The sequence below is a fragment of the Mytilus californianus genome, unplaced genomic scaffold (assembly GCF_021869535.1).
Source record: "Mytilus californianus isolate M0D057914Y unplaced genomic scaffold, xbMytCali1.0.p SCAF_7, whole genome shotgun sequence".
Taxonomy (NCBI): Eukaryota; Metazoa; Mollusca; class Bivalvia; order Mytilida; family Mytilidae; genus Mytilus; species Mytilus californianus.
Window position 1 is genome coordinate 38,651,877 of NW_026262723.1, and position 26,410 is coordinate 38,678,286.

The window sequence follows — 26,410 nt, forward strand, 5'->3', positions numbered from 1 at the left end:
ATATAATTTTTTTTGGAATAATACTATATCTATAGATTATACCACTGCATCAAGTGTGATACAATATTTCTCCACTTGAGACAATCAAATTTTTAGATTTAAAACACGAGGCTTGCTAAGCTTTTAAATTATTTAAAATTCAAAACACAAGGCTTGCGGAGCTTTTAAAATATTTAAAATTCAAAATGCAAGGCTTGATGAGCTTTTACAATATTTAAATTAAACGGTTGAGAGTGGAAAAATATTGTATTGGTAGGTGGAATCTGTTCCTCTAATGATTATAACTTGATCATAAGATGGCAAACTTTCTCTCTTTTTCATTGATCTGCAAAAAGATGTGTTCTTTATATGTGACATCATCAGACATGATCACCCTTTTTCATTACATCAAAACAGTATTTTGAGAGGACAGCAAAAACATTTGACGTCATAATAGAATTTTGACCAATGAAGAACTGAGATCAAAAACAAACCAAACGTTGATTACAAAAAATAATCAACCAATCAGAAAGGTATAAATTAGGTATAAAAGGTAAATTTCAAAAGTAACACTTATTTCATGCCTTACAAATCCTTTAGTGTGTTCAAATGAGTTAAATGAGGGTCAGAAATAAGTAAATTCTTGTATGAACATATTATATCAATTTATGTCTCCAGCTATCATCTGGAAACCAAAATTGACTTACACTGTCCCAGATAAGGGGGAGGGTCGGCACCCACAAACATGTTTAACCCAGCACATTCTGTATGTGACTGTCCAGAGTTAGGATCCTGTAATTCAGTGGTTGTCATTTGTTGCTGTTTATCATATTTGTTTTTTTGTTTTATTTTGTATTGTACATAAATCAGGGTGTTAGTTTTCTTGTTTGAATTGTTTTACATTTGTCATTTCGGGGCCTTTTACAGCTTACTATGCGATATGAGGTTTGCTCATTGTTGGGAGGCAGTACAATGACCTATAGTTGCTAACTTCTACCTCATTTAATCTTTGATGGAGAGTTGTCTCACCACATCTTATTTTTATATTACATAGCCAAACATGTATTATGAAATTTCTGCTAATATCCTGATTTTTTAGGTACCACATGATCAATTATCAGTTTAATTCCCAGAATTTATAAAAGACTTTTTAAGTAAATCGTAAAATATCAAGAAAAATTGAGCTCAGGCAAACAGCTGAGATAATTTTACCTAAGATTTACCAAGTTGGACTTAAAGCAAATTTGAATTCATCAACTGATCAGTTTTAAATACCTCTGGATAAAGTTAGAGAGAACTATTAAACATGTTTTGTACATAAATCTGGAGGTTACTTTTCTCGTTCAAATTGTTTTAAATTTGATATTTTGGGGCTTTTTATAGGCAACTATAGGGTATGGGTTTTTCTCATTGTTGAAGGCCATACACTGACCTATAGTTGTCAACTTCTATGTCATTTTGTCTATAGTAGAAAGTTGTCTCATTGGCAATCATACCAAATTTTCTTATTATAATTTTTGTATTAACAACTTATAACGTATAACACATGATTGGTCATGTTATAAAAGAATGCATTATGGGTCTTACCTCTGTTTTATGTTTGGTCATTTTTTCTTGTACATGCTTGACAGCTTTCTTCATTGTTAGAACTGTCTTTGCTTGATCTACCAGTAGTGTACCTGTAATAATGTAATTCTATTTTTAGTATGTCATACATGGATCTACCAGTAGTGTACCTGTAATATTGTAATTCTATGATCTACATGTACCAGTAGTGTCTTGATCTACCAGTAGTGTACCTGTAATATTGTAATTCTATTTTTAGTATGTCATACATGGATCTACCAGTAGTGTACCTGTAATAATGTAATTCTATTTTTAGTATGTCATATATGGATCTACCAGTAGTGTACCTGTAATAATGTAATTCTTTTTTTATTATGTCATACATGGATCTACCAGTAATGTACCTGTAATAATGTAATTCTATTTTTAGTATCTGCCATGTCTTGATCTACCAGTAGTGTACCTGTAATATTGTAATTCTATTTTTAGTATCTGTCATGCCTTGATCTACCAGTAGTGTACCTGTAATATTGTAATTCTTTTTTTAGTATCTGTCATGCCTTGATCTACAAGCAGTGTACCTGTAATATTGTAATTCTATTTTTAGTATCTGTCATGCCTTGATCTACCAGCAGTGTACCTGTAATATGTAATTCTTTTTTTAGTATGTCATACAGTGATCTACCAGCAGTGTACCTGTAATATTGTAATTCTTTTTTTAGTATCTGTCATGCCTTGATCTACCAGCAGTGTACCTGTAATATTGTAATTTCTTTTTTTTTGTATGTCATACAGTGATCTACCAGCAGTGTACCTGTAATATTGTAATTCTTTTTTTAGTATGTCATACAGTGATCTACCAGTAGTGTACCTGTAATTTTGTAATTCTATTTTGAGTATGTGTCATGCCTTGATCTACAAGCAGTGTACCTGTAATATTGTTATTCTATTTTTAGTATGTCATATATTGATCTACATGTACCAGTAGTGTACCTGTAATATTGTAATTCTTTTTTTAGTATGTCATATATTGATCTACATGTACCAGTAGTGTACCTGTAATATTGTAATTCTTTTTTCAGTATGTCATATATTGATCTACCAGTAGTGTACCTGTAATATTGTAATTCTTTTTTTAGTATGTCAGTAATAGATCTACAAGTAGTGTACCTGTAATATTGTAATTTTTTTTTAGTATGTCATACATTGATCTACCAGTAGTGTACCTGTAATATTGTAATTCTTTTTTTAGTATATCATACATTGATCTACCAGTAGTGTACCTGTAATATTGTAATTTTTTTTTTAGTATGTCATACATTGATCTACCAGTAGTGTACCTGTAATATTGTAATTTTTTTTTTAGTATGTCATACATTGATCTACCAGTAGTGTACCTGTAGTATTATAATTCTTTTTTAGTATATCATACATTGATCTACCAGTAGTGTACCTGTAATATGGTAAATCTTTTTTTAGTATGTCATACATTGATCTACCAGTAGTGTACCTGTAATATTGTAATTCTTTTTATAGTATATCATACAGTGATCTACCAGTAGTGTACCTGTAATATTGTAATTCTATTTTTAGTATGTCATACATTGATCTACCAGTAGTGTACCTGGAATATTGTAATTCTTTTTTTAGTATATCATACAGTGATCTACCAGTAGTGTACCTGTAATATTGTAATTCTTTTTTTTAGTATGTCATACATTGATCTACCAGTAGTGTACCTGTAATATTGTAAATCTTTTTTTAGTATGTCATACATTGATCTACCAGTAGTGTACCTGTAATATTGTAATTCTATTTTTAGTATGTCATACATTGATCTACCAGTAGTGTAACTGGAATATTGTAATTCTTTTTTTAGTATATCATACAGTGATCTACCAGTAGTGTACCTGTAATACTGTAATTCTTTTTTTTAGTATGTCATACATTGATCTACCAGCACTGTACATGTCAACTGTAAATTTATCCATTTTACTATGAAATTATAGAGCACAACCTTTCCTCAATAGAATCAGAGGAAATGTTATTATTTATTTATCTACTTGCTGGCAAAAATTAATAATCGACAAAGCTAATGACTTTTGCCCTATGTTGGTTCCTGATATATGCCTACTACTGTAAACCAATTTATTTTTGCGGATACTTTATTTCGCGTTTAGCTCTTTCTAGCCCACTTCGCGGCAATTAAATTTCGTGATTTTCAAATTTACTTGATGTAGTAAGATAAGGAAAGATCCAAGTTTTAAATTTTCACAACGATTTATATTCACGTTATTTTTCTACTCGTGAAAGTCGCGAAAATTAGTTGGTTTACACTATTTGCTAAAATGCAAAAATTTGGTCATTCTACCTTACAATATCACTTCCAATGACAAAACAAATCTAGGTCCAGCCCAGTATTTCTATTTTCTTTTAACCCTTATTAAGATGCTTAAAAGTTATGATCAATGAAAAAATAAAATTATCTTACAATTTTGTTAAGGGCAATATATCCCTTCATATCTTTGTTCATCAATTTGCTCACCCTGATTTAGATTTACATAAAAATCCAAAACTAAGCAAATAAAAATCAAATAGGAATCATTTTTGTCCGGTTCACACTAAAATTAGTTGACCTTGACCTTCATTTTACACAAAGCTTTGGTGTTAAGTTTTGGGTTTAAGTCCAATTCTAATCAGCTACAAATCAAAGATAAATTACCTGTTTTCAGTCAATGCATCATGGTCATGTCGGCCACAAAATGTATGTTCTTCTTCAACAAATGTATTTTCTCTTTAATATAATAGTATATAAATAACACATAGCTGAGAGGGTGATAGAGCAGATTGTTACCCAGAGAAAACATTGTCAACTGAGGCAAAGCCAAGGTTGACAATGTCTTTTCGAGGGGCAACAATCTGCTCTATCACCCACTCAGATATGTGTTATTCAATTTATTATACTGAATGTTCTGTTATTACTGTCTATCTAATTTCGAATTCAAAGTAATACATTATGACGTTTTGTGCATAACAATCATCCGTATTTATTAACTTGATCAAGCGTCTCCGTGAAGGGTAATAGAGTATTTGCCATGGGAAAGAGTAAATTATTATACTTCATACTCTATTACCCTTCACGGAGACGCTTGATCAAGTGTGCGCTTTATTAAATACGACTCTATCCTATGGCAAATACTCTATTACCCTTCACCGAGACGCTTGAACAAGTGTGCGCTTTATTAAATAGGGTTGGTTCTTATGTACAAGACGTCATAGTTTATTACTTTGAATTTGAAATTTAATCGACAGTAATAACAGAACATTCAGTATAATAAATTAAATAACACATATCTGAGAGGGTGATAGAGCAGATTGTTACCCCTTGAAAAGACATTAATATTGTCAACTGAGGCGAAGCCTCAGTTGACAATGTTTTCTCGGGGTAACAATCTGCTTTATCACCCTCTCAGCTATGTGTTATTTATATATTGTCTCCCTCGTATTTACCAATCAAAATCTGGCATTTTGAAATGAGGTATAATAGAATAAAATATACCTATTCCTTCTTGTAGATTTTCCAACTCTGTGTTACTTTTTATTGCTTCAAATACCCTGTCTAAATACTCTTCCATTATTGCCTCATTGATTTTCTGTAAATAATAAACAAAAAAATTCTTGCTAATGTAAAATTGAGAAATTATTGTGAGGTTTTTATTATTGTGAATATTGTGACTCCTTGAGTATCGCATTAATAAGAACTTGTATTCTGATATCTGGTACATATATGTGTTTGTAGCTTTATCTGAAATCGTAATAATTAAACTCGCATTTTTATTCATTCTTCAAAAATATCAATAATGAATACAAGCAATAATTTCTGAATTTACAGTATATTTAAAACAATAGAATAATTGTTAAAAAAATCAATTTCAGCAATCCAACTGTATTTTAAAGGATCTTTACTGATATGACTTTTTGGTTACTTAGGAAGCGAGAACATTTTCATTTTTTTGTTTGCTTGAGTCAAGGACTAGTGAATAGGTTTCAAATATCAATGTTAATAGATTATTTGGTAAATATAAATTTATCCAACAGATCAACATGTACAGTTACATGACTTTCAAATAACGATTGATTCATTGTTTTTTTTATATGTCCAGTGGCAAATTTTTCACAGCTTTCAAATAAAGGTAATAGATTACAGTTTAATTTGTTCTCTAAACAACATATTTCAGTTATAAAAGGGCATCATCTGAAGTATCTTTAAAAAATTTGCATAATATTCTATTTATAGCATATCAACAAAAAGATTTCCACAAAAGTTAATGTGACTTAAGTTAGTCCTCTCCGTTAAAAAGTTCAATTGTATTGTAAAGGACAGAGTAGGATAAGGGCCTTTTTTGGCCTTAATTTTCACAGAAATTTGAACTTTTAATTAAAAATATATATTCATGTCTATTTTAAAGATGTGGTTGTATAAAAACCAAAACAGGTATAGTTTATGATCAATTCCATTGTCCATCATAATAAATGTATTTGTGACTTCATATTAAAAGGCATTGATTGATCAATTTTCAACTGGAAAATCAAATTTCTGCTTTGTTGCAACTGTAAAATCTTGGCCAAAATTAATAATATATTATTCGAAGTTCCGAACAGCTTAAATTTTGCACATACATATGCACCTATATATATATATATATCTATTGAAAAACCACCTCATTTTGTGATACTTTAATTGTTAGAGGCTATTATAAAGCTCACCTCCTCCTTTATTTAAATTGTAAAGTAATAACATACCTTAGACATCTCTTTATTTGAAAGACCTTGCCCTGAAATATAATTATTAAATAAAATAAACCTATAGTTACTATAAACTTTTATAGCAGACCTGTGGTCCAGTTACTTCAAGTATTAACTGTGGTTCTAAACTCATGCTACTAAGTAATGGCCAATGGATATTGGTTTTATGAATTCTCCTGATAAAATACAATGTGAGAACCCTAAACATCACAGATTCATTTGGTATTCACTTCAAAAATGTAAAAAAAAACTTAACTTGGAGAAAATACAATAATTGAGTGTAAAACATTTAATACATTCATACTGTAACATATATCAATTAAGGTATTTATTTTGGGCTTTGATATTAAATTCATGCTCACAATACAATATGCATACTATGAGGTAAAGTGGAAGATATTTCTGATTAGACAAGTTAAACAGCAAAAATAGTAGAAAACACGGAGCTAAGGTCAAATTTAGAATAAAGGTCACATACGCAATTATTTTTAATATAAATAAGAAGAAGTGGTATGAGTGCAAATGAGACAACTCTCCATCTACGTCACAATGTGTAAAAAGTAAACCCAGGTTTAAAATTTTAGAACATCAGACATCTGTTAACAAGGTATGAAGTATTCAGGTTTTCTTCCTCCTGAAATCTAAAGCTTTATACAAAGATTTGATGCTGATACCTTTACTGGGTGTGTTCCCAAAATTTTAGATTATAACATTTATAAGTAATGTCCTGCAACTCTTTTCACAAAAAATTTTACGATTAAAATCGATCGTAAGTTATACTGAATTGTTTATGACTTGCGAGTATTTTTAGATTTTTTGTGAAAAGATTCGCTGCTGTCATCCTCTGAATAAATAGAATTTCTAATATAAGTCTTCATACAAAAGCTCCTAATATCATATCATTCAGATTTTCCAAATTATAACTTAATTATGCAGGGTCAGATAATTTTTTAGTATTCCACAGAAACTCATACAAGTGTTTACTAATTTTCTTTTTACTGGTCAAATTAATTTGAATTTACCAATAGGTTTTTTTGACATTTGTTAGGAATTAAAATAAATATTTACCTTGAATTCAATTGGAGCTAAATCAGAGCAATTTTGGTTTATCATAACATCTAATATGATTTTTACAAAGCATATCATAGAACCTAAATACAAATGACCATGTGCAAGGAAATAAAAATTGATAAACACTTTATATGAATTTGGCTGTGAAAATTTAAAACCCAATACAGAAAAAGACTTTTGAGTACATTCTGAATATAAAACATTGTCCAAAATGATTTATTAAAATCCTGTGTACATCTTATGAAATTTGACTATACTTCAAACTGAATAATTCAAAAAAGTGTAATTCTTTAAAATCAAGGAGGAGAAATAGTTCAAGAATACATTGTTAAATCATTAAGCTATCCATTTACTAGAATACAAGTATGTTACAAAGAAATGTACAGTCTGTTTCTACTAGAAATGGATGAGGGTATCTATAACTCCAGGGGAAGTAATCCCATCACAAAATATTAACCAATTGGGTAACTATGTTGTACTTAAGGCTAGAACTAACATATATATGTAAAAACTATTTCAGTCAACAAAGTTTAAATGGTAAACAGTCAAAGCCTAAATCACTTCTTAAAATAATTCATTTTTCAACAAAGAGAAAAAATAATTCGTGCACAGTTTTAAGGCTTGACAAGCATGCTACCATACCTGAAAATGACACTGAAATATAGAAACAAAAAATCAACTTCATTCATCAAAAAAAAAACATTTCTTAAAGCAGAAAAAATTAAATACTGAAATCAAGATATTTCCGATTTAAATTTTTTCAAAAAAATAAAAAAATAAAAAAATAAATCTTGTTCAACTTTATTTCTACTTTTGTTCTTATTTCTATTAAAACTAATCATTTACTTATCAAATGATCAGATTTAAGTATCAGAATTTATTCCAACAGAAATTTATGTTGAAATTTTTTTTATATAAAACTCAAACAGCTCTCACCATTTTTTTTGTGTATTATCTTACTCTCAAACAAAAAGAATGACACTAGATAAAATAAAAACATATTCTCATAGCAAATAATATTTTACATACCTTGTAGATCTTGCATCATTTTGAGTCTGTACTGGACATACCATCCTCGTGATCCTCTGTCCAAGATACTGCTCAATATTGGTAAACAATTGTTTATCAGATCTTTAAAAAAAGAACTTTTTCGTTACATTACAGAACTTTAAAAATATGACTTAAAGACATTGACATTTGAATTTTCGAAAAAATAACATAGCAGGTAATCTATATAAATTGACCAATGCCACTCATGAGTAGATTGTAGGTCAAAGTCACTTAAATGTTTTAGAAATTTGTTGTGCCATATATTAAACAGTACTTTAGTAATTAAAAATTACTGATATACATGCACCACATAAGGTATCAAAGATAGGTTTGTAAATGCAAATGAAACAAAAACGCTGGTAGTAAATAAACTGTTGACAGAGACATGTCTCGCCTGTCAGCATAAAATTCAGAAAAAGACAATCTGATGGACAGCAACATTGCTAATTAATTCAAAGTCTCTGGACCAACTTTATAGAAAATATCATTGATCTATCGCATGTAGTTCATATCAAACTAACTTAAGCAAAAACTTGCTAATTAATTGAAAGTCACTGAACTATGGCCAAGGGGGCAGGGCCTCAAAATAGTCGTTAAACTGACATGTACTGATAGCAATGCAACTTCACACAAAATATCATTGATCTATCACCAGTAGTTCTTTCCTATCAACCTACCTTAAGCAGAAAACTTAACATTTAAAATTGCTAATTAATTCAAAGTCACATGGCCTAGGGGGCAATGGCCTCAAAATTGTTGTCAAACTGATATGAACTGATAGTAATGCATCTTCATACAAAATACCAATAGTCTATCACAAGTAGTTCCTATCAAACTAACTTAAGCAGAAAACTTAACAATTGTTAACGCCGTCATCACAGCCGTTGCCGCAGCCGGAAAAGCAATCCCTATGTCTCACTTTCTGCAGGCAAGACAAAAGGTATGTCATGGTGACCTAAATATAATGTAATTGTGTTTTACTATATAAGAGAATAATAGTTCTGAAATATTGTTGATATACCACATTAGTTTCTTGAATAAATAAATGTAAAAAAAGTTAAGTTAATATGTTAAAAAAGAAAATTTTCAATTTGAAGAAAATCCAATGATTTGTTTCAGTACAACACAAACGCCCCCACATGCAGCTTTATCACGAAAAATAGGCCGCTATTCAGTCGATATGCAAGTCACCTTTTATTTATACAATAATTGCTCAAGACAATCAGATCAATATCAGCAGGTATAGTGAAAAAATTAACTGTTTGAATTCAGAAGGACAGAAAACCATAGGTAACACTTTAACATTCTTACCTTTATTAAACAATCTCAGATCTATATCCAGTTTATTTGGTGTTTTGTAGGTGTATGTGTCTTTCCACAATATGACATTCTTACCTTTATTAAATAATCTCAGATCTATATCCAGTTTATTTGGTGTTTGGTAGGAGTATGGTATTGGAGGAGGTCTTAAAGCAGTTGTCTGAAATATAAAAAAGTTAGGTCTTAAAGCAGTTGTCTGAAATATAAAAAAGTTAGGTCTTAAAGCAGTTGTCTGAAATATAAAAAAGTTAGGTCTTAAAGCAGTTGTCTGAAATATAAAAAGTTAAGTCTTAAAGCAGTTGTCTGAAATATAAAAAAGTTAAGTCTTAAAGCAGTTGTCTGAAATATAAAAAAGTTAAGTCTTAAAGCAGTTGTCTGAAATATAAAAAAGTTAAGTCTTAAAGCAGTTGTCTGAAATATAAAAAAGTTAAGTCTTAAAGCCATTGTCTGAAATATAAAAAAGTTAAGTCTTAAAGCATTTGTCTGAAATATAAAAAAGTTAAGTCTTAAAGCAGTTGTCTGAAATATAAAAAAGGTAAGTCTTAAAGCAGTTGTCTGAAATATAAAAAAAAAGTTAAGTTTTAAAGCAGTTGTCTGAAACATAAAAAAGTTAAGTCTTAAAGGAGTTGTCTGAAATATAAAAAAAGTTAAGTCTTAAAGCAGTTGTCTGAAATATAAATAAAATGCTCCGCAGTGCGCAGCTTGATACGACCGCAGAGGTCGAACCCTGAACAGTTGGGGCAAGTATGGACACAACATTCAAGCTTGATACAGCTCTGAATTTGGATTGTGATTAAATATTTGACACAGCATAGGTTTCTGACACAGAATGAATGTGGTCTAAGAACTTAAAATTTTTAAATTGGACATTCACCTATTATGGTCCAATATCCAAAATCTAAATACATGGTTAGATTCAGCATATCAAAGAACCCCAAGAATTCAATTTTTGATGAAATCAAACAAAGTTTAATTTTGGACCCTTTTGACCTCAATGTGGACAGAGTTGATAATGGGGCCCAAAAATCAAGATTCTAAATACATGGTTAGATCAGGAACATATATATTGACGGGACTTGACACTACCTGATTGTAGTCGATTTTATCGTCGTGCCATAGTTAATAAAGATACGATACAGAAACGGACATGTGTTAAAAACGGACTCGCTATTATCCTAATAATTTCTGATATTATCAATAAAATGTCATTCAAACTAGTTTTATAGTGATGCTAGTGTATCAAACTTGTATTCTGTCACTTCAAATTTGTTAAAATCGCAAGCATTTCATTACAGAATTGTGCAGAATACAAACAAGGTAATAAAAAAATGGCGGCCATTGCGGCGATGATTTACAAATTCCCAAACTATTATAAAACACTTCACATCAAATAAATCAAACTTATTTTGGTAATTTTATATGACAAAATATATCTTCTAAATGATAAAACTTGTATTTATTTACAATTAGAGTTATGTGGTTTATTTGTTGAGCAGTTCTGATAGTTTTTCAGTCAGACGCTACCAAAATCCGTAAATCTCGGGAAGTCTCGGGGAGTCCGAGAATTTATCAATTTTATACTGAAAAGCGTATCAGATTCATTTCCCGTTAGATATACTGTTCCCAGGTTAGATTCAGCATATCAAAGAACCCCATATATTCAATTTTTGTTGAAATCAAACAAAGTTTAATTTTGGACCCCGATTTGGACCAACTTGAAAACTGGGCCCATAATCAAAAATCTAAATACATGTTTAGATTCAGCATATCAACAGGGGTTCAAATTAACATTTGGTACTGGAAGGTCAATGACCTTTGACACTCCAAACTGAAAGGTCCACAACATAAATCCCAGGTCCTACTTCATTTGAAATATTTCATAACTCTGTAAGATTAATGTGTTTTTGATCTTAGGTTAGCTTGTTTAACAATGTTTAATTATATTTGAACTGCATGCAATATTTTGATAAGTTTACAAATATATTGCCAGGCAACCATATAAATGTAGCACTAAACTGTCAGTGTCACTGTGGTATAACATGTATAATAATAAATGATGTAACTGTCTTACAAGTATATTATGATTACAAATTTATATCTTTTTTGTTGGTATTGGGGAGGGTGTCACTGTGGGTGGGTGTGTTGTCTCAATTATTGGTAATTATACCATTATCTCAGGGCTCAGACTACTTCAGAATCATAGAGAGAAGTGACTTCTCTTTTTTAAACTGATAGGGAGAAGTGACTTCTCTTTTTTAAACTAATAGGGAGAAATGGTGAGATTTGAAAGAGAAGTGCTCACTCAAGGCGCTACAATGTTTGATTTTTACTATAATATAAAGGGCTATATGTATCTTTTTGTAATTGTTCAATTCATAACCGAGTATTCAATTAAAGTAACAGTTCAAATTCATAGCTGTTTAAGTTCATTATATGTTGCACAATTATATTAGTTCCTCTCTTGTTAGAAACTACCAACTAAATATCTAGCACTAATAAAGAAAGAACTTTTTTTACATAAAAAAAAAAAAGAAAGTGTGGAATGATTAATTTTTCCCTTTGGGATCAATATTCTTCTGTGAGATGTGCCATTCATGGGTCCGTAGTCATTATCCTTAGCAGGCGATAATCTTGCCGGCGAAATGACGATTTAAGTCGCCAAAGAATTTTGAAAATCGCTAAATCTCGCCAGCCGACTGACTTCATGGCTAAGTCAAATCGCTATGAAAATCGGTAAAAGGGAGACAACTTGTGAATTACAAGTCTCTCAGGTAAAAAAAAATGGCGACTGACAAGGAAAATCGAGATTTTCGAAACGACCCAGGACTAATACTGTCGACGATCAAATTAAATAAATACAACGGCGACTTTGAACATCCTTGGATATAACATTTAAAACTATTCAATCGGAAAACTGACCGTCTGTTAAAGTTATCATTTTACAATGATTTTTATCTGAGGATGTTGCGTAATCACTCAGCTGATTTGTTTTATTTTTATTTATTACGAGTCGATCAATTTGTACTATTCGGTGAGTTAAGGATGGGAATTAACGGTAGATTTATTATATTCATTGCATAAAAATTGAAATATAAAAGGTAGAAAGACAGCTGATGAATAATGAGATTGCAAACGTACGACACTCGACCAGCTGTGATCAGCAGTGGATTTTTTTTTCACGACAATTTCGTTGATAGGGAAGATATCTTTAAAAAATGATAGAAATTAGCTCTGCATCGGTTAATTAATATGTGATCGATTGACAGATATTTTCATTTACAGGCTTACAATCTTTAACGAGAATCTCAATTTACAACTACATGTAACATGATGTCCTGGACATTCAATAATGTTTTACAAAATAATGACAAGTGGTGATATAAATTAAATTCCCAGTCATGTGAAATTCATCAGGTAAACTGGGAGTCATATTTTTCTGGACATTTAAAAATAAATTGAGGCAGATGCACATGAATTTAATGCATCATAATATTACTAGGCTACTGAGTAACTCCCTCATGTCCCAAGCAACAAATTTTATTTAAACTTTGACAGTACAAATGGTATCAATGAATAAATAACAACTATATTGTCTAAACCTTTTTATTAAGAACTTTCTATATATACATTTTCTACAATAACATGAAAAAACTATATTTTTTATTGCATATAAAATAATTTCCTTAGTGATAAGCACGAGAACACTATGCAACCGAAACGGTAATGGAATCTCACTTCTCCAAGAAATTGACCACTTCTCCCTTCTCTCTCATGGAAGGAGAAGTCACTTTTCCCTTTCCAAAATCCTAGATTAGGCCCTGATCCTTAGAATCCGGATTTCATTCATAGCTGGTCCGTTTCCCGACTCTGATCAGTAGTTTGTACAAATATTTCAATGGCGGACGAAAAAATTTACAAAAATAAACGATGTTTGAAACGCTATTTGGAAGGGAATATGACGTTTTTAATGCAATGAATGGATTACAAATTTACTTAAGGCAACTTTCATCACTTCTAATGGGTTAACAAACTTATTTTGCCGACAGTTAAAATGGTTTACAGTACGCTCTCGAGGGGTATACCATGTCAATAGTAATATGGCTTTGAAATGACGATACTGATGGTTCAAAAGGTCGGCAAAGTTAATTTTTATTTTCTTTCAAATCGAAGGTCCGTCGGGCGTAGCAAGTAACCAAAATGAAAGTCCGATTGCAATAGTGGAAGGTCACGGACCTCGGACCACCGCTAATTTGAACCCCTGTATCAAAGAACCCTAAGAATTCAATTTTTGTAAAAAATCAAACTAAGTTTAATTTTGGACCCTTTGGACCTTAATGTAGACCAATTTGAAAACGGAACCAAAAATTAAAAATCTAAATACACAGTTAGATTCGGCATATCAAAGAACCCCAATAATTCAATATTTGATGAAATCAAACAAAGTTTAATTTTGGACCCTTTGGTCCTCAATGTGGACCAATTTAAAAACGGGGCCCAAAATACAAAAACTTAATACACGGTTAGAATCAGCATATTAAAGAACCCTAAGAATTCAAGAATAAAACACCATTGAAATTGGTCAAGAAATAAGCAATTTATACGAAGTATCTTCTTTTGCACAATACTGTGCAATTGAATATTTCTTGCTATTGCGCAATACTGTACAATTGACAATTTCTTGCTATTGCACAATATTGTGCTATTGGATATTTCTTGCTATTGCACAATACTGTGCAATTGAAGATTTCTTTCTATTGTGCAATACTGTGCAATTGAAGATTTCTTGCTATTGTGCAATACTGTGCAATTGAAAATTTCTTGCTATTGCACAATACTTATTATATAATAATTTACACATCCTGTTTGGTGTGTATCTCCTACCATATCATTATTATTTGCTTTTAAATATAAAACAGAAATAACCAACTTAAAATGGAAAATTTTAAAAGAAAAAAAAAAGGAAAACAGTACCTTGTAGTACAATTTCAGAAAGATCCATACACTTACACACAAGTTATTATCATGAAACTAGAAAAATGCTTGTTTTTTGCCCCTTTTTTGGCCCCTAATTCTTAATATTTTGAGGCAATTACCCCCAAAATCAATCCCAGCATTCCCTGTGTGATATGGAACCTTGTGGTACAATTTCAGAGAGATCCATACACTTGAACACAAGTTATTGTCTGGAAACTAGAAAAATGCTTATTTTTGGCCCCTTTTTGGCCCCTTATTCCTAAACGTTTTGGGCAATTACCCCCAAACTCAATCCTGCTTTCCCTTTGTGATATGGAACCTTGTAGTACAATTTCAGAAAGATCCATACACTTACACACAAGTTATTGTCATGAAACTAGAAAAATGCTTGTTTTTTGCCCCTTTTTTGGCCCCTAATTCCTAATATTTTGAGGCAATTACCCCCAAAATCAATCCCAGCATTCCCTGTGAGATATGGAACCTTGTGGTACAATGTCAGAGAGATCCATATACTAACACACAAGTTATGACTGGAAGTTACAAAAATGCTTATTTTTGGCCCCTAATTACTTAACTGTTGGTACCATAACCCCCAAAATCAATCCCAACCTTCCTTTTGTGGTATTGAACCTTATGGTAAAATTTCATAGAGATCCATTCACTTCAACTAAAGTAAGAGTGCGAAAACCAATGTGTCTTCGGACGACAACGACAACGACGACGACGCCAACGTCATACCAATATACGACCGCAAAAATTTTTTGCGGTCGTATAAAAAGTTAGGTCTTAAAGCAGTTGTCTGAAATATAAAAAAGTTAAGTCTTAAAGCAGTTGTCTGAAATATAAAAAAGTAAAGAAATAATCTAATTATAGTACTATCATCAATAAGGAATGGTTTATGTTTCATCTAAATATAACTAAAATTTCTCTTAACTATACTTGTACAGATTTATGAACAAAACTATGTTGATTTAATTCAATTTTAGCCCTCTCTACCCAACAATTTGTTTGTATACATACAAATTAATAGGGGTCAAATTTGAAGTAAAAAACTCAGGTCTTAGACATATTTTCTCTCAGCTGGTCTGAAATTTTTTTGAAATATTTTTATCACCATTTTGCAGATGTAAATGGTTGATTTTCTTATTTGATTAACCAAACTGAAATATTTTGTCCACAAATGCCCAAAAAGGCATTGGCCAGGGCAGCCATGCGAGACCTTGATTAATAGTCAATGTTGTTAAACACTCTTGTAGTGGTCCATACAAGTCTGATAAGAGATCCTTACTAGATAGTGGTGATGAATGAAGCAACGCTTAAAGAAATTAAAATTGTTCATAAAAAAAATAAAAAACTTCTACTTCAGTATAGCAGTCAGTATAACTACTTGAATTTGGCTGATTAATGTGCCTTTGAATTTGTACATGTAGACCTCCAACATGGTGACAAAAGGAAAATAACTCTTGATCAAACTGTGTCAATTTAAAACTATCTAGAACACTGACTTAATTTTGAAATATTTAAATATATCCATAATGTAAAAAAAAAACTAATCCATATTACAATAACATACTGTAGATTTATTTATGAGGGTCGTAATGGGGTTACCTTCATGACTTATAATGGTATAAAAATCTTGCCAAATGACGTTAACGGTAATTTTTAGTGCATGACGATAAAATGTACTTTTTCTTTATGACAATCAAAATATCAACTGATTTTGATGAATCATGTTAATTCTTTCCAAAAATAACGGTAACGGATAATCATTTGAGACCGCTGACGAATCACGATAAGTATATTTTGACAAATCACAATAAAATTTTAACCAATTTGACGCTAATGGTAGACACAGTAAAAGGCCTTCCTACCCTCATTTAAATCTGTGAGTTCCAATTTTTGTGGATTGAGGAAAAATTATAATTTTGTGGATACTTGCCTTCAAAGTTTTGAAAAATCATGCTTTCAAGTCTATAGAAAATTTGTATTTTGTGTGGAACATTTAAATTCATGATTAACCTCAAACAACAAAATCCGTGAAAACTAATATCCTACAAATAATAAGACATTCACAGTACTTGTTATTAAAATAGCGACAATTTTCACACTAACACTCACCTGAGTTTTCTCCGACTGTAACTCTTCACACTTTTGTTTTACATAGCTGCAAAAAGCTTCAAAGTCTTTCATAGAATTTTGCTGCAAAATATGAATTATTTCTTCTAATTATTAGAGACGAGCATTGTGTGGAATATAAATAAGACACCCAAGAAGAAAATTCAGAACTAAATAGACATACATTCAGATTGTTTCATCAAATTATTTCTAATATCTCAAATAATTTTCAACTGAAGACAAAAATATCTGCATGAAAGGAGTCTATATTTTCTAGGTTTGTTTTCAACTATAATTATGGACACACTAAGGTTATGCTTACAGTATGATAATAAAACACAATAAGATAGGTGTTATGTATTAGTAGCAGACTCTAGCTCTATCAGGTTTCTTTTTTTTTATATTATAATACCATCATAGGATTTTTTTTAAGAGGGACGGTAGGGATTGAAATAGTATACCTTTATTGTTAGTTCTGCCACCAAGTATCTCATATGCTCATCTAAAATCTTCTGTTCTATACTTTCTAAGCATGTTGATGGCATACCAATCACAATATCTACAATAAATCACAACTTTTTAATTCTTTGACTACAAAATTAACTCTAATACAATAAAACTAGCATATCATTCTGATGATGTGCCAAGTTGAATTATCCAGTAATACAAATTTTCAGCCCTTTTAAATAAATATGAGTCTAATGTAAGGCCACTTGCTTTTTGTAATTTTTTTATCATGCTCAAATATAAGTTTTCCTTAACAAATTCTTCTGTGCATAGTATAATAATGTTTTGCTATTATTATGGAAGTTTTGAGGTGAACAATACACATCAAGCTATGTGTCTTCACTTTTAGATCTTATTTTCAAATGCAGAGAATCTGCAATAATTCATTCTTTTTATTTACGCATATATGTGCAGTAAAATTAATAAGCACTTGTGCATATCTTAAAAGATGGCTTGAAGCAACTTTTTAGTGGTGGCATTTTTTGTATTTAGGTTTTACATCTTGTTTTCAGTAGATCTTATATATACATGTAGGGCACACATTTTGTGGATTTTGTGGGTAGAGGTTTACTATGAATTGAAGTGTTCAATAAAATACAAAGTTTATAATAGGTTAGTATGCAGAATTTTTTAAAACCACAAAGATCAGTATTTACCAAAAATATAATTTTTCCTCAATCAACAGAAACTGGTATTCACAAAATCAAAAGATCAGTATTTTATATTTTTTTTATACATTGCCCTTTTTTTTTTTAAATTGAAAATTATGGAAAACTTTTAACTCTTACTAAATATAAAGGTTAAACTTCACAACAAAACTCTTATGTTACTTTTTGCTAGTGATATTGTATGATATATATTCAGAAATCACAAAAGTCACATACACTGTGTACTTACCTAATAGTTTGACCAGGCCTTTTCCAATGCTTTTTATTGATTCTGACACACTAAAGAAATCTGATACAAATCTGTTTCTTGCTGTGATAATTAATATTCTCAATGACAAAGCTAAATCCTGAAAGAAATATCAAATAAGTTAAGAAAGAAAAATTGTTTCATCAATTTTGGCCATGACATGTGAAAATAAGCCAGAAATTATTTTTTTATATATCTTATACTTATAAATAAACTGATTTTAAATGTTTGGTTCAACAAAGTCAATAGATAAACTGTTATCACAGAGATATGTCTCGCCCTTTTGTAATTTTGATAATGCAAATGTTGAAACTAAAATAGCAATACTTTAACATGTAAGTTATGCAAATATTCAAAGTCGATAAACCATGACTGAAGGTACATGGCTAAACAATCTCCATGGAATGAGATGTGCCAATGCTAATACAACTGCATACCAAATACCATTGACTTATTATAAGTCGTTCCCTTTAAACAAACCTAAACACAAACATTAACTTGAAAACTATGTAAAAGTTTCAAAGTCAATGAACCATGATCAGGGGTGGGGCTATATAATCTCCATGGAAACGATACTTGCAAATGCAAATAAATTTGCATACCAAATATCATTGACTTAACATTAGCAGTTCATCTTAAACTGATCTAATCACAAACTAATACATGTAAACTAAGCAAATGTTTCAAAGTAAATAGACCATGACTGAGGGGGCGCGGCCAAATATTCTCCATGGAAATGAGATGTGCTAATGCTTATACAACTGAACACCAATTAACATTGGCCTACCACTAATGGTTCCCCTTGAACTGACCTAATCACAAACTAATACATGTTAACTAAGCAAAATTTTCAAAGTCTATAGACCATGACTAAGGGGGCAGAGCCAAATAATCTCCATGGAAATGAGATATGCCAATGCTTATACAACTGCATACCAAATATCATTGACCTACCACTAGTGGTTCCCCATAAATTGACCTAATCACAAACTTATACATGTAAACTATGAAAAGTTTCAAAGTCAATAGACCTTGACTGAGGGGGCGGGGCCAAATAATCTCCATGGTAATGAGATGTGCCAATGCTAATACAACTGCATACCAAATATCATTGACCTACCACTAGTGGTTCACCATGAACTAGACCTAATCACAAACTAATACATTGTTGATACAGCTGCCGCCTTCGCCGTCACCATCGCCGCCGCTAACGACGCCGGTAACAGCTTACATATGTCTCGCTTTTTGACTCCGTCAAGGCGAGACAAAAATAAGGGCATATTTTTATTTTCATGTCATTGAATTGTGTTCAATGATGTAGGTCATTACAGAAAATGATGTCTATGTTCAGTTGCTGGAAAATCCCAATAACTATTTAAATCAATGAATAAAATATGAAGTGCATAATGTTATATAGTACTGAAGAATCTCTCAACAAAATTCCAAGTGCCTGTGAGTATTGTATTAAGCAAAGACACAAATAGGTAATATTTTGAATTAAGTTATTTCCTATTGTCCATAATTATAGGTACATGTAGAACAGATAAATTGTAAATTTAAACACTATGCATTACTACTGTGTGAAATTTTTAATAAAATGGATTTCATAACAAAGTTTGGTAATACACATATATGTACCATACACATTATTTTGTAAATTGAATTTATCTGAGTTTATATAATTAATAAATTGCATTGCGTGGACATGGATAGGATCTGAAGTTCAGCTCACTTAACTAGGCTGTGTATACTCACAGTCAGCTACTACAGATTCAATTGCACTTTGTGCAATCTTCACCCAAACATTATAATTCAATAATTCATATGCTTCATACATTGTACTTCAAAAATAAAGAATACTTACATTGTAAAATGTATTTTGAGCATTCGATGACCCTTTCTGAAGAAGGTTTGACAGCCTCCATCTGTGAACTTGACCTTGAAAATTTATACTGTCCACTTCAAATTCTCTGCAAAATATTCAGAATTTTCATTCTTATTAAATTATATAATGATAAAACTAAATTTACATTAATTTTTATGACTATAAATCAACCTGGCTTACACAACTACTATTTAATGACACAAGTCAATATCATAAATCTGACCTAGCCATATATTCACCATTTCTCTCCCAGTTTATTGATATTTTAGTTTAATATATATTGTAAATTAGACGTACTATGAGCCAAGCTCATAAATGTTTACCAATCAGCCTCAGTGGTCTTGTAGAAGCATAACAGCTTCAAGAGTGAGAGGTTGTGGGTTCCATTCTCTGCTGCAGCCTCGGTGGCCAAGTTGTCAAAGTAATCGAACTAATGTATCACTAGCCTGTCAACACAGAGGTTGTGAGTTTGAATGCTGCACGTGGCAGGTGCGCTCACCCCACTCTTAATTGACTTGGAATGTCAGTTTTCCTACCGAAGGTCATGAGTTCTCTCCAGGCACTCCAGCTTCCTCCACCAATAAAAACTGACCGCCACGAAATAGCATAATAGTACTGAAAGTGGCAATAAACACTAAAAAAATCAAATCAAATCAACCATTCTCTGCCAGGTCAAACTAATTTATTTAAAACTCGTATTTGCTACTTCACCGAAAAATGTGTGGAATTGTGGAGGAAAGCAAAGACTAATCAGCTTGAAATCAGAAGAATGTGTCTGGGGATCTGACATGTAGTTCTGCTGACTGTAACCATGGGAACTGGCACATAAAATGTTTGGCTCAGTATGTCAGGTCAGAACTAAGGTGAGATATTTTTTAACACATTCGTTATTCATATTTCACTAATAATTATTAATTGATTGATTGTTGTTTGCTTTAAGCCGTGTTAGCAATAATATTTATTAATACCCTCACCCAGTATTCCAAACTTGCTGAAGTTGTTTATCTGTTAAAGACTTCAATGCACCTGCAGAATTTAGTGCCACCTGTTCTAATTCATCAAATGTTGGAGCTTTAAACAGGTCCCGAAATACTTGTTCTGTCTAAAAATAGTGAAAAACATCTTAAAAATTATGAATAAATGTTTATTTAAGACCTAAAGCCAAAAATTGTACATTTCATTCCATTTCAAATTTAATGTTTAACTTCAGAGCTTCATTATATGTGTCAACTTTTCTTCTTAAGGCAGTCTATCAACATTTTTGTGCTAATTTTAATTGATAAAATAACCTTTCTGAAACTTAAGCCAAAAATATAGACATTGTTTAAGCCATTATTGCATGTAGAAATTTTTGGCACAGATGTATTTTGGGATTTACAACCATGCAAAATGTTCAAGTGAACAAAGATATCCCAAGTTACAACATTGAGTAAATAGTAAGTACATATACATATTATTGAGAAATTTACATATAACTGTGAAATTCACAACACGTTCATTCTAATCTGGCATTATAAGGCCACCCTTAACAAATTCTTTGTTTGATGATGCCTACCCATGCCTTGAATGGTTGGGCTGGTAGGTAGAAAGGGATTTTTTTCTTTTATTTTTTTGGCATACAACAAAAGTTACACGTTATATACAAGAAAACGACTTTAGAGGAGGAAAAATCTTAAAAAAAAAAAAACTGGAAACAATTTGTGTCATAAAATATTTCGGGTAGGCAGCTTTTAAGGTGGGTAGGTAGGCAACATCAAACAATCTAAATATTGTTTTTGGCCTAATTCTATTTTTTTCAAAAGCTAATCTTTGCAAGTTTCTAAATTTCATCACATAATACATGTACATACCTGAGTTTTACCATCTGTAACAGACTGGGGTAGTACTATAGGGACTCATTTAGATAATACATACCTGAGTTTTACCATCTGTAACAGACTGGGGTAGTACTATAGGGACTCATTTAGATAATACATACCTGAGTTTTACCATCTGTAACAGACTGGGATAGCACTATAGGGACTCATTTAGATAATACATACCTGAGTTTTACCATCTGTAACAGACTGGGGTAGCACTATAGGGAAAGTTTTCCAATGATACAACATACTCTCTGCCAACTGTAAAAATGAAAATATAAAATAATTACTTTACAAAAGAGTAGGTGTGTTAAGGTACTTACTGAGAATTTATTTGTTTTCATGGGTATTCATTTTCGTGGATAGAGGAAAAATTGTATTTTTGTGGATATTTGATTTCATGGTTTTGCCTAAATTTCTATACACCCCTATCAAATTCCTTGTTTCCCTATTCAGATGAAATCAATAAAATTTGCAACCCACAAGTAATAATGAATCAACAGTATTTAGCCATTAAATAAAGTATTGCAAAATGTTTCATATGTTATGCAAATTTTAATATCAAAAGATGGCTTAAATATCATCTTTCTTTCAGTTCAAAAACAACAAAAATTACTTAGTATTCACACAGGCAAGCAAGAATAACATACATCTTTATAGGACAGCAGTCTCAATAAGATGTTTTTTTAATGAGTGCAGGGACTGATAATTTTTGGTTTTGAATAGTCCACAGTTCTGAAGAAAATCAATATCATCATTTTAGTCTTCTGATCAAAACAAAATGTGTCAGAATATCGTAGAAATCTAATTTTATCTATTTGCCATAAAATGATGATTTCTAGACTTGTTGAAGCTTGGCACTCATCTGTTGAAAGATGGGGTTAAATTCATATTTAATCATGTGGTTAAATTCATATTTAACCATGTGGTTAAATTCATATTTAACCTGGGTTCAGGTTAAGGTCACCTGTGAGAGTTCAGTAATGTTGAGTAAATTATTTATATGTAAATATTAGATAATTCTATTTCTTTAGAAGTAATGGTCACTATTTATTCTATTTGGTCCCTAAAGTCGTGTTAAATCAGGTGAAACTAATAGAGTAATACACACACACCAATGAATAATATTTGGTTCAGAATAAAAATATGAAACGCTAAAATATTCATTATTATTTAACGATAATTACAAAAGTGTCTCACGAAATGTATTTATAACTTAAGTAAAACAAACCTTTTTTATCTGTTCCATCAACTCTGCCATGTCCTTAGGAACATTAGAAAAATCAAGTGGGAAAATCAGAGGTTCCTTCTACAATAACAAACAAGTATTTACAAATTGTATATAAATTGTTGCATATTAATATAACCTGTATATGTGCTTACTTCTAACATATCAAATCTTAATCTTCTTGTAATTTTCTGTAATTTGAGTTTTTTTCTCATAGTTTAACTGTTTTTATAACAAACACAATCAAATACCAGTGAAATTTAATATGAATAACAAGTGAAACTGTGAGCTACTGCTCACTGATGATACCCCCGCCGCAAGTGGATAATTTTAATAGTGTAAAAATATGTAAGTGTTCGGTAAACAGGAAGTTGTTGAATGATGAATCTGAAAACGCATCACACAGTATAGCTGACTTATATAAACCCTGAAACCAAATTTCAAAAATCCTTGTAATGTAGTTCCTGAGAAAAATGTGACGAAAATTTTTAACTTTGATGTCATGTGTAAGATGATGTAAGTGTTCAGTAAACAGGAAGTTGTTGAGTATGAATCTGAAAACGCATCACACGGTATAGCTGACTTATATAAACCCTGAAACCAAATTTTAGAAATCCTTATGATGTAGTTCCTGAGAAAGATGTGACGAAAAATATTCTTGGGACAGACTGACGGATGGAGGGACCGACAGATGGAAAGACGGACACACAGAGGTAAAACAGTATACCCCCACTTTTTTAAAGCGGGGGTATAAGAATAAAAAGAGATGTTGGCATATGCCAATAAGACTTCAACCAACAACATAATAAAACAAAAAGACATCAAAGTCTAAACACAGACATAATACAAAATTTAGTCAAGTTGTAAATAAATTCTATTGAGTCTTCCAAAAATATGTTATAAAGAAGGTAAAATAAACTGTTCATGACAAATTACTGTTAAGTTTTTAAAATTTTACAAAAATATATTTTTACGATATCAAAAATCTTTGTTTTCCCCAATTTTAACAAATGTTGGTATGGTTGCTACTCTGACTTTTTTAAGCTCTTTTCCAATACACGTACCTGACTATTGGCTTAACTTAATGATGTCCTAAAACAGCTGTGTCGTAAAATTTTAACATTCCTGTTATATAGTTATTTGGATCAGTGCATTTTATCTTTATAAAAATAAGGAGATGTGGTACGATTATCAATGAGACAACTATCCACCAAAGTTCAAATGAAGTGGATGTAAGTAATTATAGGCAACCTTATGGCCTTCAACGATGAAAAAAATCCATACCGTATGGTCGGTTATAAAAGGCCTTGACTTGAAAATATGAAACAATTCAATTTAGAAAACTAACGGCCTAATTTATAACAAAATAATTCATGAAAAACAAATATGACAGACATGAAACAACAACAACCATTGAACTACAGGCTCCTGACTTGGGACAGGCACATAAAGAATGTCTTTTAGTTATTTGCTTTTGTGCTTTTTCTCATTTGATGAAACATACACTTTCCAACGATTCAGGAAATAAGTTTCTTGGAAGGACAACAGGGTATTAGTTTTGTCCAGTTCACATTTTTGTTCTTTGATTAATATTAGGGAAGTCAACGAGTACTCAAGTTCTCGAGTATCGCTCGGTAGTACCGAGTATCGATTACCAAAATGATACTCGACTAATCGGTTTCCTGTAAGAATGTTGTTGCTTTCTTAAGCTAAAACAACAACAAAAAACTTTTTTGAGAGCGCCTCCCGGGAAATTAAATATTAATCAAAATTAATAAAACTTAAAATTCGATTCGAATGTTTGTGTTTAAATGTCATTTAAAATTCCTCCAAAGAGAGGTAGGATATATGAACAAGAGCATGTTTCCAAGGCTTATACCTTTGGCTGATCTTAATTTTTCCTCCACTTCTCTACCGTAAGAGTATATATTTTCTTCAGTAGGACTGTTAGTTACCTAATAAAGATGAGAAATAGCCTCGTCCCAAAAAAAGTATACAAGATGATATTTTTCAATAAGAACAAATTCGTTGCACCCTGTGTTGACCCTCAGAAAAGGATTAAGTTCTAATCATCACCCATTTGGTGATCATTAAATGTGTTTTTTACGATTACTGTTGTTTGAGTAATCATTTTTCTATAGATATTAATTAATTACTTGATTAGAATATTGTCAGCTTACATAATCAGTTCATGTAGTAAATGAACTATTAATTATGATATAAAATTCCTTGGACTATTATCTAGTCCTAAGTAATAATGTTGAGGGTTTTACGTTTATAATGCAACGACCCACAATACATAAAATGGATATAATTTTGTATTTCCATTTTGTAAATATAAAATGCTTGACCGAGTGAGTACTCGAGTATCGCTTGGTAAATCCTACGAGTACTCGATTAGTTTATCTTCACCGAGTTGACATCCCTAATTAATATGGATAGTTGAATCATTGGCAAGACAAAAATTAAACATGAAATGGAAATTGAAACATGCGGCATTATTTTTGAGAAAACTGATAATTGGTAATATCATGATAAGAGTAACTTTTTTCAAGTTGTGTGCTTCTAAAGGATTCATTCAACTTTCAATTCAAAATGATAAAATATCCTGACAGAGTGTTCATTGATCTCTTAGGTAGATGTTTATAGGCTGTGACCCTTAGATAACTTGACTCAAATCAAGCTAAATCCTTTAAACTTTTTACAGGAAAGTTTTTTGAAGTACATAAAAGAATAAAATGCTCCGCAGGGCGCAGCTTGATACAACCGCAGAGGTCGAACCCTGAACAGTTGAGGCAAGTATGGACACAACATTCAAGCTTGATACAGCTTTGCATTTGGATTGTGATTAAATATTTGACACAGCATAGGTTTCTGACACAGAATGAATGTGGTCTAAGAACTTAAAAAATTTAAATTGGACATTCACCTATTATGGTCCAATATCCAAAATCTAAATACATGGTTAGATTCAGTATATCAAAGAACCCCAAGAATTCAATTTTTGATGAAATCAAACAAAGTTTAATTTTGGACGCTTTTGACCTCAATGTGGACAAAGTTGATAACGGGGCCCAAAAATCAAAAATCTAAATACATGGTTAGATTCAGCATATCAAAGAACCCCATATATTC

The 26,410-nt window shown here is 31.2% G+C and overlaps 1 protein-coding gene across 3 annotated transcripts in view; it reads right to left on the reverse strand.

Moving 5' to 3' along the window:
• Positions 1-26,410, reverse strand: part of LOC127708512 (uncharacterized) — a 121,373-nt gene that overhangs the window by 88,575 nt on the left and 6,388 nt on the right. For all 3 annotated transcript variants that reach the window (XM_052213407.1, XM_052213405.1, XM_052213406.1), the window contains exons 3-14: positions 23,279-23,356; positions 22,231-22,308; positions 21,163-21,290; positions 20,168-20,273; positions 18,286-18,403; positions 17,343-17,440; positions 16,885-16,965; positions 9,868-9,952; positions 8,452-8,553; positions 6,349-6,380; positions 5,105-5,198; positions 1,567-1,658 (exon numbers count right to left, since the gene is read on the reverse strand). In XM_052213407.1, the coding sequence (XP_052069367.1) occupies positions 1,567-1,658; positions 5,105-5,198; positions 6,349-6,380; positions 8,452-8,553; positions 9,868-9,952; positions 16,885-16,965; positions 17,343-17,440; positions 18,286-18,403; positions 20,168-20,273; positions 21,163-21,290; positions 22,231-22,308; positions 23,279-23,356 (1,092 nt within the window). The remainder of the gene's footprint in view (positions 1-1,566; positions 1,659-5,104; positions 5,199-6,348; positions 6,381-8,451; positions 8,554-9,867; positions 9,953-16,884; positions 16,966-17,342; positions 17,441-18,285; positions 18,404-20,167; positions 20,274-21,162; positions 21,291-22,230; positions 22,309-23,278; positions 23,357-26,410) is intronic.